The sequence below is a fragment of the Lontra canadensis genome, unplaced genomic scaffold (genome assembly GCF_010015895.1).
Source record: "Lontra canadensis isolate GAN:19392208 unplaced genomic scaffold, GSC_riverotter_1.0 scaffold38, whole genome shotgun sequence".
Classification (NCBI taxonomy): Eukaryota; Metazoa; Chordata; class Mammalia; order Carnivora; family Mustelidae; genus Lontra; species Lontra canadensis.
The window spans coordinates 5751236-5769044 of NW_022631032.1; the positions used below are offsets into that span (position 1 = coordinate 5751236).

Consider the following 17809-nt stretch of genomic DNA (forward strand, 5'->3'; position numbering starts at 1 on the left):
ACCCCTGCCCCCTTTTGCCCCCACCTCCCTGTGAACATGTCAAGGTTAGCCCTAGGCTCCGCATCTGCATTCAGGGGCTTTGACTTAGAGGTGGCTTTGGAGGAGAAAGGGAGGGACAGAGCAATTTCCTGACTGGCCTTCAAAAGTAGACGTACCCAGGGTGGGGGGCTTGGGATGTGGGGTGCAACCCTGTGTTCTGCAGTCCCCCATCGTGTGCTTGTTTGTACTTTGACTTCTCACCAGAGGGTAGGTAGTGCTTTCTGGGCTGGGCTGTCCACACACAGGGGACGGATCAGATGCCCTCCAGCCAAGGCTTTCCTGGAATCCGCCGCCAAGCCGCTGGCAGGCACACATACGCACACATGTGCAGGTTCACACGCACACACGCACACACACACATAAACATGTGCGAACGCACATGCGCATTCTGCCCTCAGCCAGATGTCCTCTCCAGAGGGGTCTGTGTCTTTCAGTTTTCTTTCCTGTTTTCCATGAGAAGTTTTTTTCAGTGTGATACCATCAGATCAAAAATTGTGACTGTAAGAACATACACAATAATCAGTTCCCATTCTGATCCCTGTCCCTCATCCACCCTGTTTCTACCACTACCGCTCACACTGGTAACTATTTCCACTGGTTTTGTTTGTATCCTTCCAAACTTTCTTTATGAAAATACAAGCATATATGATTTTTTAAAAAAATATTTCCCACCTTTTAGCACCAAGGTACCTCCTAGCCACTATTCTGTATTTTTGCTTCCTTTCGTTCCTTTCCTTCCTTTCCTTCCTTTTGAACTTCAGCACCAAGTTCATCTTGGTGCGAAGGGCTCTGAACTGTTTCCGTGGCTGGTGAGCTTCCCATCAGCCCTGCTCTGTGGGATTAGCTTGCATGCAGAAACCACAGTCTCCTGGAGTGGTCTTCCTTGGTTTCCAGGCCTTTGCCCTTCCAAACAGTGTTTGTAACCTTGTCCATACCTCTCTTCACTCACATCTGTGCACATCTGTAGGAGACATTCCCAGAAGTGTGGTTATGCAAGATCAAAGTGCATGTGCATTTGAAATGTTTAGAAATCTCGTGACTGCCTTCAGCTTCCTTGCTTGCTCGTCCTGAGCTTCAGGGATCTTAGTCCTTTGGAGAGGATCCTTTCAACACCTTTGTTCCCAGGAAAGGTGAGGCCTCCCTGGGCTTAAGGTGTGATTTTCTCCCCTCACTCTGATCACTTTGGGGTGTTTCCTTCTGGCTTATGCACATCTGGAAAAGCTAGAGGGGCTTAAAAGCACAGACTTAGAATACAAATTGAGTCTGATAAGTCTCACATCAGTCCCAGCTCTGCCTCTTACTTGTTGTGTGGCCTTGAATAAGTTAGTCAGCTTTGCTAAATTCTTAATGTTATTATTGGTAAAAGGAGGATATAAGCTGTCCCATGAATAACGTGAGATTTAAATGGAATCACGTAGTCAGGCCTAGTGCTCTCTAATTGGGACTTATTCTTAGTCGTATGATATATTGACTTTCTCCGTCTTGGGGTCCCTTTCCCACTTAAAATTCTTCCGTGAGCATTTTAACACACACTGAGGTGTTGTGGAACAAAAACCTTCCTATTCAGGAAACCTGGAGTCAGGTCCTATTACTGCTGAGCTGTGATTTTGTCATTATTAAATCCATCCAGCGAGGAGGCATATTGGGATTAGACTCCCTTTTTGGTTCTAAAATTCGACAATTCCGTGGAACTGTAAACTACTCCAAGAAAGTCTGCATTCATGTCTTAGAATCTGTTTTCTGCCCCAATTCGAACCTACCTGCCCACTTCCAGGAAGGGCCGGCCCATGTCTGTGGCCTCACCGATCACTCCCTCACATTAGCCCTTGGGCTCTGTGCTTCACGGTTATTCCAGAACAAGTTGCTTGGTGCGGCAAGTGCAGGCGTGTGGGGACATGGGAAGAAATGTCTTATGTTTAGAAGTTAAGCCTTGGGTTAAGTTGGGAGAGGGTGTGGGGAGGGGGTGAGAGGCAGCCAAGCCTGGGTAAGGCCGGGCAGCAGCACCAGTGGGCAGAACACCATACTTAGCGTGGAATTGGGAGTTGGCAAGCTGGATGGAAAATTTTGAGAGAAAACATAAGAAGGCTTCAGCTGGCCTGGCTTTCGTCCCTCCTCCCTGCACCTCCCCAGTGGCCAGGAGCAAGTCTGGCAGTCACAGATGCCAGTCTTCTGCAATTGGGGTAAGGAGCTTGCCCCTTGATAGGAGCTCAACCAAAGAAGTGGGAGCACATTCATACTCCATCCGTACTTCCCTTCCAGCTTAAACAGACTTGGCCTTGAGAGGGTAAAGCCTGGCATTCAGCGGTACAATTTGCCATTGCCCTTGTTTGATGGAGATACTAAGAGTAAGAGAAGGACAAGGCCTTCCAGGGTCTGCTTCTTCAGTTCAGCTGCCTCCGACACAGTGAGAAATCAGAAGCAGTGTGTCTTCAGCCTTTCTGACCTCTGATGATGGGACGAGCCACAAGCCCCCATCTTTATTGGGGATTGTTGCCCAGACACAGGGGTTCCCTCGGGCTCCTGGCCTCAAATCTCGGCTTGTCCTTGGGGAACGCTCAGGCCCTTCCAAGTGGTGGTGAGACCCTCAGAACTAAAGCAGTACGATTTAGGCTGGGTTTTTCACTGCCCATCTCACTTCCGTGTTGCCATTGGCTAAATTTATCAAAGACTCTTCAGTTGGCTGCCAGGAGACAAGGAGTAGAGGGTCTGGGTCTGGAGTCTGCTGAAACACCATGCCTACTGGCTGCCAGTGAGGGCTGGCCAAGGTCTACACTTGGGGGGGGTGGATGAATTTGATCCCTTGGGATTAAGTAGCCTTGCTAGATGGTATTCACTCACTCACTCACTCACTCACTCACTGTTCATTTATTAAGCATATATTTCCTCTGGCCCAGTCTTGGCCCTTGGCATGATCCCAACTCTGTGGGTGGCAGCTCCTTTCCACCCATAGTCTTGAGTATTTTCAAGAGAAACATAGGTAGAACCATTAATCCTGTTTCTGTAACCTCTTCCATCCTAGGAAATGGACCACAGGAACAGCTTTCAAAATACATTAACTATTTTTTAATAGATTGAACCTATTTCAACTTATACAGAATAGGTTACTTCTAGAAAGGCAGTAGTAAATTACCTCTATGGCTCAGATTTCTACTACTCATTGCCTCAGGCATTCCCAAGGGCACTGCAAATAATGGTTGCTTACTTTTCCAGAATATTTTGCATTTAGAAGCACACATTTTGAGACACCTTGTCAGTGCCACATATTGCCAGGTATAAATAAAGTTCCAGAGATGAGCCAGACCTTTTCCACACATGTTCATAAACAACTTCGAGACAAGGCAGATCTGATACAAAAAAGTACAGACGAAACCCAGGACTGGAAAGATCATTTCCTCTGGGGAAATCAGGAGTGATTTCTCAGAGGAGTTTCTCAGTTAAATTTCCCAAGCTTGTCCCAATCCTAAGAATGACCTGGGGGGCTTATGTAACATATGGATTCTCAGAGCCCCCTCCCAAGATTTTCTAAATCATAATCTGCAGAGAGGAAGACCTTGAGAGTCTGTATTTTCAACAAGAGCCCCAATAGGCTCTTTAAAAACAAACAAACAAAAAACCAGGCTTTTAAAAAATTTTTTAATTTAATTTTTTTAAAAAGGTAGTTATTGAGCACTTACTATGTCACAGGACTCTTCTAAGCACGTTACCTGTATTTATTCACTCAGTCTTCACAGCAACCCTGTGAGGTGGTGCTGTTTTTACCTGTGAGGACATTGAGGCCCAGAAATGGGTAAGGGTCGAGGGAGACCTGAGAAGGATAATTCAAGTTTGACTTGGAGCAGAGCTGTGGAAACGGAGAGCTTGAGGACGCAGGCGCCACCTGCTGGCCGCCCAGGGAAACCCCCCGTCCCCCTCTCCGTTGGTGCGAGAGCATCCGTTCTAGTGCCTCCAGCGGCCACTGATGCAGACTGACCTTTCCCGCTCAGCCCTCCTGGAAAGTGTTGGTGATGGAGGCCCACACAGGCTGTGGTGTGCTGGGCCCCCTGCTGCGCCCCTGGCTGTCCCTCCCTCAGGGTCACTGCCAAGATCCATGGACTCACCACAGGTTGTGAAATGGTAATTAATATGTGGTGAGCACCTACTGCGTGTCAGGCATAATGCTTTACAAAAGTTCCTTCGATCTTAATGACTCTATGAGGTAAGGACAGATAAAGAAAGCAGGGCTCAGAAAGATTAAGTACTGTGCCCAAGGTCACACAGCTGTAAAAGGCAGAGACAGGATCCACATGCAGCTCTTCCCTTCTTCATGATGGCTCCCATTAGAAGAGAGAAGGCCCTTGGAAGAGGATGGGCCCAGAACAAAACCTACCCAGCCTTGCTCAGCTGGTGGACATACAGGCCATTGCAGAACAGAGCTTACTGACGTCTGCATGCTGTAAAAGTCACCAGGGAAATGCTTTAAATTTTCTGAGCAGCAAGGAAGGAAGGTGGGTCAGAGGACTGGGACAGGGGAACGGAAGGGACCCATGTCACTCAGGTGACAAGGCCATGCGTTTGCACTGAAGGGCAGTATGCTGCTGGCTATAGCCTCTGGGCCAGTTCTTAGTGGAGGATGCCTGCTGTGGGCCCCAGAAACACCTGGGTCAGGGTCCAGAGTCTATGCAGTCAGAGCAAGGGAGCAGGCAAGACGAGTTAGTTGTGGCTGGAAGGAGTAACTGATGCCATAGGCCTGGCTAGAGGAGGCAAATGTAATGGGTTGCAGCCGATGAATGTCAGAAAATGTGCTGGGGCTCCTTATTATTGAAGCTATTTTTCTTTTTTCTTTCTTTTTTTTTTTTTTAAGATTTTGTTTATTTATTTGACAGGCAGAGATCACACGTAGGCAGAGAGAGGGGAGGAAGCAGGCTCCCTGCCAAGCAGAGAGCCTGATTCGGGGCTTGATCTCAGGACCCTGGGATCATGACCTGAGCCAAAGGCAGAGACTTTAACCCACTGAGCCACCCAGGTGCCCCTTCTGAAGCTATTTTTCTGTTTCTGGATGTGTGGAACAAATGCTGTGGGTGTTATGAGTCTTTCAATGTAAATTCTCCCTGACTAGAATACATAGCTGGGGTACAAGAACGAGCCCTTACACATCTGTGGTCATTCAGGGAAGGAGGCCGCCTGGTGGTTACCCTTTTTGTCAAGCCAAAGAGATTATGTCTAACTCACTCAGCTCATGATCACCTCTGAAACTGCCCAGCCCGGATGCTTCCTTGAGTCCCCCAGCAGCTTAGTGGGCATGAACAGTGTCCCCCACCCCAGCAGGAAATCAGGAGGCCCTGGCCCTCCTCATACAGGGGAAACCAGGAAGAGCATAACAGAGCAGGGGCCTAGAACTCGAGAAGCCGCAAAAGTGCCCGGCCCCCCTCCGACCCTGGTCTTTGCTGCCTGTCCCCTACCCCTGCCGCTTCTGCCCCAGACTGCCCTGGGCCAGACTCCCTGCCAGCCTGCTCGCCATGCTCCTGGGAACTAACTGTTGTTCCCGCCCCTGCAGCGTGTCGGGGGGTGAGCTGTTCGAGCGCATCATCGACGAGGACTTCGAGCTGACAGAGCGGGAGTGCATTCAGTACATGAGGCAGATATCAGAAGGGGTGGAGTACATCCACAAGCAGGGCATTGTCCATCTGGACCTCAAGCCCGAGAACATCATGTGTGTCAATAAGACCGGCACCAGAATCAAGCTCATCGACTTCGGTCTGGCCAGAAAGCTGGGTAAGGCCACTCACCTGTCCTGTGCCCACCCACAGACGGTGACTGTGTTACATGCACTGGGTGTTGGAGGGAATGCGCTGGGTTGGAGCTAAAGTCAGAGGTCATGGGGGCTGCAGAGGCTCCCATCCTGCCCCGGCCACCCACTAGGCTTGGCTTCGAGTCTCTATCCCTTATCTGTGAAATGGGTTAATGGTAGTCCCCACCTGCTTGAGCGGTGGGGGAGGGTCGGGTCAGGGACATTCATACAGGTGCAGTGATGAAAGTGGTGCCTGGCACACAGTGAGCCTTCGCTGTTGACTTTTGTTGTTGTCACTCTCCCCTCTTGCGCTTTCACTCTGGAGCCTGCAGCAGCCACTCATTTTGGTGATGGTGCCTGCTCCCATTTGTATCTTTCCCAACGATTTCCAGAGCACTTTCACATACTTGCACTGGGTTCTCACAGCAGCCCTGCAAGAGCGGCAGGGCAGATTTTCGGAGCCCTGGTTTATAGACCAGGAAGCGGTAGCTTTGCCTAGCAGGTCCCACTACGAGCCAGGAGAGGTGCTGGGCCTGGAACAAGGACCCCGGACCTGGATCATTGTTCCCTGAGGCCCCCATGCTGTTCCTGCCTCAGCTGGGGGACAGGTGCCAGGGGCCTTTGTGTCCAGCCCTGCAGCCGTCTCGGTCTGTGATGTCTGCCTCACGACCTGCCCACGTGCCCCCTGCCTGCTTCACTCTTTGATGTCTCAGTAAGTGACAAAACAGCCTCACCCTCTATCCCCTGACCCCTGCGCTGTCACCAAGAAGCTGAGGGCTGGCGTAGACTGGCCTTTCACCACCCCAGGGGCACTTGGTGCCAGGGCACCCAATTACAAAGGGGTCACTGAGGCAGTGAGGTTCTGCTAGGCTCTGACTTGCTGTGCTCCACCCACTGAAGACGTGGTGTGGAGGCAGCAGCTGGTGCACAGGGCCCACCTTCAGGCAGGAACCACTCACAGTTTGAGCAGATAGGGTGCTTCTGGCCCAAGGGGCTGGTAGCATTAGAGCCCCAGTGACACAACATGCAGGCTCCCGCGGTGAGAGATACGTGGAGATAGCGTGTCTCCCATGGCCTTGAGAGCTGGGAAGTAATAGCGTGTAGCTGGAAGGGTTCAGGTTGGAGGGGAACAGAGCTGTTGCATCTGAAAGCTCTTCAGTCGTCTGTCTTTGAGCATTTGCTGTGGGCTCTGTAGTGACACAGAGCAGATGTGGTCCACAGGCCAGACGTCTGCCACCCCACACTGTGGACGAGATCCTCCAGGAGATGGTACCATGCAGTGGACATCCTACTGGGCATCTCTGGTCCTTTCCGGCTGAGTGACAGCAGCCTGGGGTTAAGGTCTTTCCTGGCTATCCCCTGGTAGCTCCGGGAGGAGAGGCAGGTGGGGGCAAGGGGTTATAGCTTAGGAGTGGGACTAACTGGGCTTAGGTCCTGACCCCCACTGTTAAATGTGGGTAAACCACTTGACTGCTCTGGGCCTCCCTTTCTTCCTCAGGAACAGGGATGTCATGCTGCCTTCAGGTCCTCGAGAATATTGAACAGGGAAGTCCTTATGAAACAGGCAGCAGGGTACAGAGGACATAGAGAATGTTAGGGATTATTGCCAAGCACAAGTCACAGTCCCTTCTGGGAATGCTTGGGAGAGATAGACATGTGAAAAACCATGCTGGGGGTGGGGGGTTGGTGGCACCTGGGTAGCTCAGTTGGTTAAGCCACTGCCTTTGGCTCAGGTCAGGATCCCAGAGTCCTGGGATCAAGTACCATATTGGGCTTCCCCTACTCTGCAGGGAGCCTGCTTCTTCTGCCTGCCACTCCCTCTGCTTGCTCACTTTCTCTCTCTCTCTGTCAAGTAAATAAATAAAATCTTAAAAGAAAGAAAGAAAAACCATGTGGGGTGCAGGGGCTTCCACGGCCTCCCCTCCCCGTCCCACCCCACCCCCGACACTGACAGGAAGTGCATGGTCTGTCAGTTTCACCAGGGCATTGTCACACCAATTCCCAAGGAGGCCAGGTTTCTCTGCGCCATTCTCAAGGGGAGAGCACCCAAGAGCCAGGCGTTGTCTGTGTCCCTCCCATGCACACGGATGGCGTTCACTTAGCATGGGTTCCTCCTGAATGTTCTGGTGATTGATCCCTCTCCATCCTGGTTACAGAGAATGCGGGGTCTCTGAAGGTCCTCTTTGGCACCCCGGAGTTTGTGGCTCCTGAAGTCATCAACTACGAGCCCATCAGCTATGCCACAGACATGTGGAGCATTGGAGTCATCTGCTACATCCTGTGAGTCTCGGGCATGTGAGGGAGGGGCAGAGAGCCCCACAGGAGGGTCTTGGGCTGCCCTGCCACTGAAGGGGCTAGTGTGGGTGTTGGTGGAGAGCCCACCTCAGAGTCAGGAGGGCAGCGGCTCCTATCCCTCTCCCACCAGCCTGTCCCACTCCGGTTTGCCCGGTGGAGTCAGCAGCCCCTGTTGCGATCCTGTCGGGGTGGCTAGCGCTGACCCTGACACCCCATCCTGGGCCCGTCACTGTCCCTCATGCTGACCAGGCTGGGGTCTTCAGTCAGGAGGGTGGTGTGGGGCTGGTGCCACGTAATTTACCCTCGCTTGTGTAGGTGGGTCCATGGAGAGGGAGGCAGGGAATGCAGGTGCACCTCTGTGGGCATCATCATTGTCTTCAGAAGACAGCACCCCATCCTCATGGCAGGGGGACCCCAGCGACCAGCCTCATCCCTGAGTCCAGTATATGAGCCCGTTATAAGCACTTCTGATGAGAGAGCCCTCAGCAGACAACAGAAAGCCACGCAGGAATCGGAATTGGGGAATCAGGTGGACAATATGAAGCCACTTTGCTTAACGATGGCAGGAATGCCCACCAGAGCTCTGGGACCAGTCCTAGACACGAATCACCTAGGCCTCTCCGTAGACTGCAGATTCTGCTTCGGGAGGTCTGGGACAGCCTAGAATCCACGTTTCTAACAGCTTCTAGGCTGCCAGTAGTGCTGGTCCAAGGACCACACTTTGCTGACTAGCAGGCTCTAGAACACACACCTTGCGGGGGTTCTCACTGACTTAGTCTCCGAAACCCCAGGCTGCAGACAGTCCTTAACCTCAGAGGCAGCCGCTGGGTTTATGGGGCAACACACAGTGATGGGATGGTTTCCTGAAGACACAGATAGGCGCGCGTTCATTTCGAAAAGTGAACATATTTCTGTTGTTGAAGTGAAAGGAAAAGTTTAATGTCCTCATAGAACACTTGAGGAGGACCAAAGAAGCTTTCTTTGCCCCCTGGGGTCTTCCGAGCCAACTGACAAACGGCTCTAGGAGATTGTGCTGCACAGTCAGCTTCAGGAACCGCTGGTACAAAAGCTTGAGCAGAGATGGAGTGATTTTGTGTGTGTGCAGAGTGAACTGACCAAGATTACTTGGTGTCCCCCTTTCTCACACCCCCCCTCAGGGCCAGGAATTTTCATTCTTTTCTACCTGTTCAGGAGTTTGATTCTCACTGTGGCCTGTCAGGACAGCCTCCCTCAGTAACACCTGGGTCGTGGGCTCTGTAGCCCAGAGAGTCCTCTTCTTCCTTGTTCGGGGTCCCCCCACCTCCCCCAAAGCAGCACACAAGAAGCTCCCTAGCCAGGAGCGCGTGTGCCTGTTTCCCCCTCCCCTCCCCTTACCCCAGGAGAAAGGGAGCTGTTGGCTAGTGGAAGCTGCGGTGACCCTGTCCTCCTGGCTCCCTTGGTAGATAGGGAATTAGAGCAGAGCTTTGGGCCCAGCCACCCCTTTGGGGGCTGCCCCAGTCTGCGTGGTGCTCACGTGCTCCCACAGCAGCTCTGGCCCTGGGGGAGACACCTGGCCCTTGAGAAACAGGCTGGCTCCATTTGTTCTGTTCGGACCCCTCTATCCTGTGGCCTGGCTCTATCCCTGGGTCCCTCACAGATTTTCACAGGGGCTCCCATCTGCTCCTCACTGCAAGCCTGGGAGGGAGTTGTGGCAGGGATCTGACCTTCATGTGGCTTGGAGGTGACCGGGGCTACAGGGGCCCTAGCCATGTGGGCATTCTGCATCTGGGGACAGGTTACATGGGTGTGTTCACTGTGAAAATGTAAGGGCAGTCCCTAACTGGTAGGGAGAGCAGCTGTCCTAGTTTCCCAGACTATCCTCACTTTATATGTTTTTAAGATTTTACTTATTTATATGTCAGAGAGAGAGAGAGAGAGAATGCATAAGTAGGGGGAGTGGCAGGCAGCGGGAGAAGCAGGCTCAATCCCACGACCCCAGGATCATGACCTGAGCTGAAGGCAGAAGCTTAACCGACTGAGCCACCCAGGCGCCCTTAGTGTCTCCCCAGTGTAGCACTGAGGGTCCTGTATCCTGGGCAGCCCATCAGGCCTGGGTGAGCCAGGAAGGCTGGTCACCCTCCAGGGCTGTGGGAAGTAGGCAGCCACGTGGACTTCCTTGGCCCTAATCACCTCCAATCCAAACGAAGATCAGATCAACTGTCCTTCAGAGGTCACCATCGTCCTCAGGTCTAACACCCTACTGCAGTTTTGCCTGTCCCTGAACTTTGTATAAATGGAATCCTACGGGAAGATGTGTCCGGCTTCCTTTGCTCAGCGCTGTTGGTGAGACCCACTGATGTCACTGTGCGTGGTGCTAGATTGTTCGTGCTCACGCTGTGTAGCGTTCTGTTGTGTGACCCTCATCTGGTCTGTCCCATCTGCACTGCTGGGTTTTAATAGATGCGCATCGTGGGTATTCCAAGTATTCTGGTGCGTGTTGGGTGTACATTCTAGAACTAGAATCATTGAGCCATAAGAGCACTTTATTTTAAAATGCCAATTCTTTTAGGTGGAGGAACATCATAATCTGGATAATATGTTCTATTGCTTTACCAGGTTTCTTTTAAGGCTAAGACCAAGAAATAGGGAAGACCTTTTTGAAATGGGAAGAAAATAATTCTGATGAAAGGGGCATCACGCGGAAGGTGTTTGGCCAGCAGGGTGCACGGAGAGGGGAGAGCTGTGTGTGTGCCAGGGAGGCCAGTGCAGGCCAGGCAGTCCAGTGCGGACCAGGCATAATGGACGCAGGTCAGCTCTATCCCCTCAGTGTCTAGGCTCCTGCACACACCACGGCGGGCTGCTCTGCCCTCTGGGGCTTTTCCTTGTTGGCTCTCATAATGGGGAGAGGACTGGAAGCTCCCCTCCTGAGTGAGGGCTCTCAGCAGAGCACGTGGGACCCAAAACAAAAGTGGGAGCCAGCCAGGCCCTTCCTTTCAGACCCTGCTGTGCAAAATTCTAGAGTAGCAGCTGCTGGAAGTTCCTGGAAGAGGAGCTGTGGTAGTCTTCATGTACCCTCTATCCCTCTCGTTGGAGCTTCATTGTCCGTCTGATAATCCTTGTCAAGGCCACCTGCCACATTTGTACCAGAGGAATCCCCCATCTCCTTTCTGGGGCCAGTGAGAGACGGGAGGCCAGGGAGTTGGGGAAATACATAATAACTCATTTACTATTTAACACATAGTTGGTGAATACCTCCTAAGTAACCAGCTCTGTCCCGTAGGTTGTTATGAACTTCTTGGAGGAACTCCTCGAACCCCTCAGGGAGATCAGGGCTGATATTGTCCTGGCCTGGAGACCTGGCCTCGCTTCCAGGCACAGGAGAGATGCAGTGGGTGGGATTATGAACCCCCTACCTTCTCATCCTTGATTCTGGAAGGAAATGGTAGATTTCATGAATTTCCTGGAGATTTCCTGGTTTTAGGCAGGAGGAGAGAGGATGGGAGTGATCTAGGCCACACATTAATGATGTCCTAAGCCTTACCTCCTTTTCTAAGACCTCCTTTCCTTTCCTGCTTTCCTCTCTGTTTTCTGAGGACTTAGTGTTGCCTTACCACCTGTGGGGACACCAGAACCCTTCTCTGTGCCTTTCTCTCACCCCTACTCCAGAATTCCTTCTCTCCCTCCCCTGCTCCAAGGCAAGGTAAAGGGCAGTTACTGCTCTGCCTTCTCCCTACCATCTTCCTACTGGGCTCAGCAACAATAGGAAGATGAGCTCATCATTTCAGCTCATTTGTCTTTTTTTTTTCTCAAGATTTTACTTATTTATTTGAGAGAGAAAGAGCATGAGTGGGGGGAGGGGCAAAGGGAGAGGAGAAGGGAGCCCTGATGTGGGGCTTGATCCCAGGACCAGAGATCATGGCCCAAGTTGAATTCAGACGCTTAACTGACTGAGCCACCCAGGCATCCCTCAGCTCATTTCTTGAGCATCTATTACAGTCCAGAACACCACAGCCATCCCCATCCAGAGCCCAACTTCTAGAGACATCAGCCCAGTGAGCTAGGGAGAGGGCCCAGTGCCCAAGTGTCAAGGGCCTACTCAGACTTGGGTTTTGGTACAGGGTTCTTCAGAGGGATCCAACAGCCCCACTAAAGGCTGCCCTCGCCCTCCCCACTGCTGAGCCCAGACATGCTGTCTGATTCCAGCTCCTGCAGCCTCCAGGAGCCCTGAGACCAGACCCAGACCCAGCCACTACCTATAGGTTTCACTCTTCAGAGACTTGGGCTGCAGCTAGAGTGACCAACCCAGGGAGTACCACTTTCTCGGCCACTGCACAAAACGATACCCAGTTCTTCCTCTGGGACCTAACCAGCCTTCTCAGATCTTTCCACCACCCTGAGGAATGTGTATCTGAAGGCGCAAATGGGATAAAAAACTAACGTCTTCCTAAGCATTCAGTAGCTCTGCTGGCCGATGTGTGGTCTCTTTCACCGGCCATTCCTGCAGGAGGTCATCTGCTGCTCAAAAAACACCAGGAGGAGAGTACAGTGCAAGAGGCATTTCTATATCTTTCTTTTTTCTGACATTCTGCCCTGCATGCAGAATGGTCTTCTGCATAAGAGTCCCTGCCTGAAGTTTTGCTTCGGTGAGAGATTAAGAATTAAAAACAGGCGGCACCTGGGTAGCTCAGTGGGTTAAGCCTCTGCCTTCGGCTTAGGTCATGATCTCAGGGTCCTGGGATCTAGCCTCCCATCGGGCTCTCTGCTCAGTGGAGAGCCTGCTTCCCCAGATCTCTCTCTGCCTGCCTCTCTGCCTACTTGTGATCTCTGTCAAATAAATAAATAAAACCTTAAAAAAAAAAAAAAGAATTAAGAACTGCCTGCTGTCATGACCTCCGTGACTCCTCAGCAACCATTAAAATTGGATGTGAAGACTTTGTATACACTTGTGAAGAGACAATGTCAAGTGACAAAAAAATGGAACACCCAAAAGTTTGCCCATAGTGATTACAGTTTTGTTAAAAAAATAAATAAATAAGATAAAAAAAAAAAAAAACAGATAAATCTGTTGTTTATGTTGGGGAGGAAGAAAAAACTTTCCTCCACCCTCTTAGGTTCTTTTCTTGGAGGCCTGCAAATCAAACTGACAGAAGGCAGATTAACAAGAGAAAAAAAACAGATTTAATTATGTATATATGCATGGGAGTTCACAAAGAAATGATTCAAGAAGGTATTTAGAATTGGGGCTTACATACTATTTTAAAGAGAGCAAGCAAGTAATTGTAGAGAAGTAACTAGACCAAGGAAAAGAGGTTTGGGGCTTCTGGAGGAGGAAAGTTGTGAGAAGGTGACTAGGAAATGTGTAGTAAGTAAGGGTTGTTTAGCAAGGTCTGTTATGAAGATGAGTCTCATCTTTCTGGGAAGGGAGAGAACGTATTTACAAATGGAAATTTATGTTACCTTAATAAAGAGAAATGTATGTCCTGCTTTTAGATTGAAAGGGAGGGCAAAGAGCTAATTGCCTTCAGCTCAAAACATTCTTTATACCAAAGTGGCATATTTCAGAGTGACATACTCTGATCCCCTTCAGTTAAAGAAATGAGATAAAACTAGGAAGAGGGGTGGGTAGTTGTGTTTTTTAATGCTAATGTTATTGTGTTTATTGATTGGGTTGATCAACCCAACCATATGTGATCCTTATGCAAATTTTAGCAATAAAAAGCCCAAATAAGAAAATTTAAAAAAAAAAATCCTGCCAAATCCCACCACCAGGAAACATCACTGAAATTCCGACACTCTTTGTCATCATGCTCTGCATATATGGCAAGTTTTATTTTAGAGACGTACTCTTTAACAGGAATTCTGTGGGAGCTCGGCAGGCAAGGAGCCAACCAGGGCTGGGGGTATTTCAGATGGATGGGCTGCCAGAAAGGAGTGCCAGAGGCGAGGACACTCTCCCCAGCTGTGAACTTTACAGAGATTAAGCCCTATCTTTGCAGGATTACAGTCCCTAATTAGGAAAAGAGGTTTACAGAAGGGGCCGGTGCAGCATTCCGCAGCAGGGTTGTCTGCTCTTCTGGCAGTCTTTGGAATGCTGCAGGACTTTCCCCCTCTTTGTTTCAAGTGGAAAATGTAAAGAGGGAAGGAGGCACCTAGCCGACAAGCAAGAATCAGGCCGCTTCTAGATGGGGCTAGCTGGGGTCGCACAGAATCACAGAGATGGGGAGAGCTGGAAGCCTCTAGGAATTCTAACCCAGCACCCTTGGTGGAAAAAGGGGAAACCGAGGCCCAAAGAGTGTGTGTGTTTGTGTGTGTGTGGAAGCAGGGCAGAATGGCCTGTAGGTGTGCAGACTTGGGAGTGATTTGCTACTACACTATCTTCATTGTCATGTATAATGAGCCCCATGCCTTCTTCAAACAGAAGGGAAATCGGTGTTTTGCTTTAAGACATCTTAATGCCATCTGCAAAACTCTGTTATTCTAAAATATATTGACTAGGGTGAGATAACTCATATTGCAAAAGCTTTCTTCTTTTTACAAAAGGTATCGTCCAAGGTTTCCTTCGGTGGCAAGCTTGCCTCACAATATTTCAGTGGCTTTTGTTTTACAAAACTGAGTTTGCAGGTGCTGTTGTATTTCATAAGCTGAGTCCATTTGGACATAGAGACGCCTCCAGAAGGATTTGCGTTACTGTTTATGATAATGGGTTCTTAAGGATTTGGGGGAAGGGGACACCAGTGACGGCTTCATCTGGAAGGTTGATGGCAAGAACGCCCTATATTCATCTCGTGGGACTCAAGTGAGGTCAGGGCAGGACCAGCTACATAATTTGTGGGGCCCCATGCAAAAAGAAATGGTGGAGTGACTTGTTCAAACGTTACTCTTTCAGTATGACAGCAGCAGATCATTAAACTAAGAGCGAGACCTTCTAAGGGTGGGGCCCTGTGCACCTGTGTAGGCCTGAGCCACCCACGAGGTCATCGTAGGTCAGGGTGAATGGCAGGGGGAGGGTTGGTGTGAAGATGAGGTACACAGAAGTGAGAGATTAGGCCGGTAAACTGTAAACCTGTCCTACTTGGCTTTGAGATACTTGGCCTGACATATTTTATTTGTTACTGGTAAATGTGTCATTCCCGAGGTCACAGATTGGTGAGGCAGTGGGGAAGAACTGTGTAATATCTGCATCTTGAACAGAGCTCCTTCCTACGGACCAGGCCTCGTGCCAGAGCTGTACGCCAGGATGGCTTCATCGGCATAGAGATACTGATTAAAGGAGCAGTTAAGATCTAGGCTCTAGAGACAGATGCCTGGGTTCAGATCTCACTGATCAAATCCTTGGGTGAGTTACTTAACCCCACTCTGTGCCTGTTTCCTCATCTGTTAAAGCCGTGAGTTACCTGGGATAGGGGTGGTATTAGGATTGAGTGAGTTCATCTACTTTAAGCTGTTCGCCCAGTGCCTGGCACATAGTAAATGTTTGCCGCCATGGTGCTGTTGATGGAGGAGAAGGAGGAAGAGGAGAAGGAGGATAAGTAAAAGTGACCACTGTAGAGTTAAGTGGTAGGTTCTCCATCATATAGAGGAGGAGAACATGGCACGGAGAGATGAGGAAATTGTTCCAGATCACCCAGAAAATGAACAGACTGTGCCATTTCCTCAGCCTCAGTATCTCTTAGGGAAGCTTTTTGGTTTGACCTGAGTGCCTCAGGCTCACTGGTATAGGCGCAACACCAAACCCACGTTGCTGGTTCGAAGTCTGCTGTTCGTCCGTGCTTGCTAAGCACCCTGGGTGCGCTGGGCCCTGTCACTGCTGCTGACAGGGAGGAAGATGAGAGGCAGAAGGAAGCAGGGGCAGCCCGGTGTGTGATGAGTGCTGTACCATGGGACTCGTCCCTGGTGAGGGTGGCACCAGCACAGAGAGGAAGGGACTCTTCTACCCAGGAACCTTGGTGAAGGTTCTGGGCTTTGGGCAAGAACAGAGGACAGGGAGGAGGTGCCCTGCTGTGTCCTGACAAAATGTAAACTGAAGTAAATTCCTTCCCCTCAGACTCACAGGCAGGTGGTGATAAGAGGCATTGACACCCCAAAAGTTCAGTGAACCCTGAGGAGAACCACAAAAGCCTGGGGAGCCACACTCTCTCTCCTTTTCTCTGGCAGGAGGAGAGTCAGGCACAAGGGTATTATGGGTGCACAGCTTTGCAGGCCCTCACTCTTGACCTCAGTGACACTCGCTTGGTGGGGATCGTCCCACCCTGCCCTCCTTGCCAACACCCACGCCCATTCATCTGCTGTCCCACTCTTCTCTTCCAGGGTTAGTGGACTTTCCCCCTTCATGGGTGACAACGATAATGAAACCCTAGCCAACGTTACCTCAGCCACCTGGGACTTCGATGATGAAGCGTTCGATGAGATCTCTGATGATGCCAAGGATTTTATCAGTAATTTGCTGAAGAAAGATATGAAGTAATGAGTTGACATTTCCATCTTTTCCCCTTCCCCACTCCCTGGACTGGGGTCCGGAAGCAGGGACTTCCTTTACCCTCTCCCCTGAGGAGGGAGGGAGGGCAGGCACTGCAAGTAGTGGGGAGGGGAAGGGGTCTTCCTAGGCCCCCCACTCCCCAGTTCCAGACACCCCACTGGTCTTTAGAAGCACAGAAACCTCACTCAAAAAGCGGCCCTTGACGGATGTTGCAGGGAGAGGAATAGCTTGCTGTGTGTGAATAATGACAGCCCTTTTAGTTTTCTGTGTGTCAGTTTGGCTGTAGCCTGGCTGAAACCTCAGCCCCTCTTCGGGGGTTACTCGGGAAGTATCCTGTTTGAGGCCCCTGATCATACTCCCGGGCTAATCCGGCTTGGTGTTTTTTCCATATCTCAATGACTTAAGAACCACAGGCCTGAACAAGGAAACTTCTCCCACCGGCCCAAGTGAGGCTGTGATTTCAGACCGCTGGCTCAGCCTTGTTCCTGCGTGGCCTCTGGCCCCCCTCACCGTGCAGACTGTGCAGTTCCTCACCTCTGCCCTGGGGACTGCCGGGAGCTGCCCACCTGGTCGGTGGAGGGACACATAAAACTGTAGTGACCACTGGGAGGCCAGTGTGTTCAGTCGCATGGATGGCCTAAGGCCGTGAGAGCAGGTCAGACACACCAGGTGCTCTTAGGTGTTCCCATGGGAGAGGAGTGGAGCTGGGGAGGCTAGGGCAGAGGCCTCGGGTGTGGTTAGTAGAATTCGTGGGTGAGAACTCTCCAGGTGAGGGAACTGGTGAGATGACAGCAGGGAGGTGGGGAGGCGGTGCATGTGTGGGGAAAGCTGGCCTGCCCCAGGGAAGGGAGCAGTGGCTGCCAGGTGAGAAGAACTGGCCCACTGGGTGCCTCCCCCACTCTGTAACAGGTGGCCAGATGAGGCAGGGCCTGGCTCCAGGAGCGCCTCCCCACCACCACCACTAGCATCTGGCTTTGCCCTAGAAGGGTGGTGTTGAATAGGTAGGGTACCAGAGGATGAGAAGGGGAAGGGTGGCCCGACTCCACAGGCAGGTGACTGTGGGGTGCAGGTTCCGCCCTGTCTGCGTGGCCCACAGACCCCCTGAGCCTACCAGTTATCTTTTTCCCCACCGGAAGAAATCCTGTTTGGAACCAAGATCATGGTGCCAAAAGAGCAGAGTTGAGGGTCTCTCAGATGGCTCTGATTTTCTGGTTCTGTATCCACCTCTCAGTCCTTTTGAGCTACCTCAGGCC

The 17809-nt window shown here is 51.0% G+C and overlaps 1 protein-coding gene across 6 annotated transcripts in view; it reads left to right on the plus strand.

Moving 5' to 3' along the window:
* Positions 1–17809, plus strand: part of MYLK (myosin light chain kinase) — a 199544-nt gene that overhangs the window by 168162 nt on the left and 13573 nt on the right. For all 6 annotated transcript variants that reach the window (XM_032869493.1, XM_032869488.1, XM_032869489.1 and 3 more), the window contains 3 exons: positions 5573–5790; positions 7963–8086; positions 16388–16540. In XM_032869493.1, the coding sequence (XP_032725384.1) occupies positions 5573–5790; positions 7963–8086; positions 16388–16540 (495 nt within the window). The remainder of the gene's footprint in view (positions 1–5572; positions 5791–7962; positions 8087–16387; positions 16541–17809) is intronic.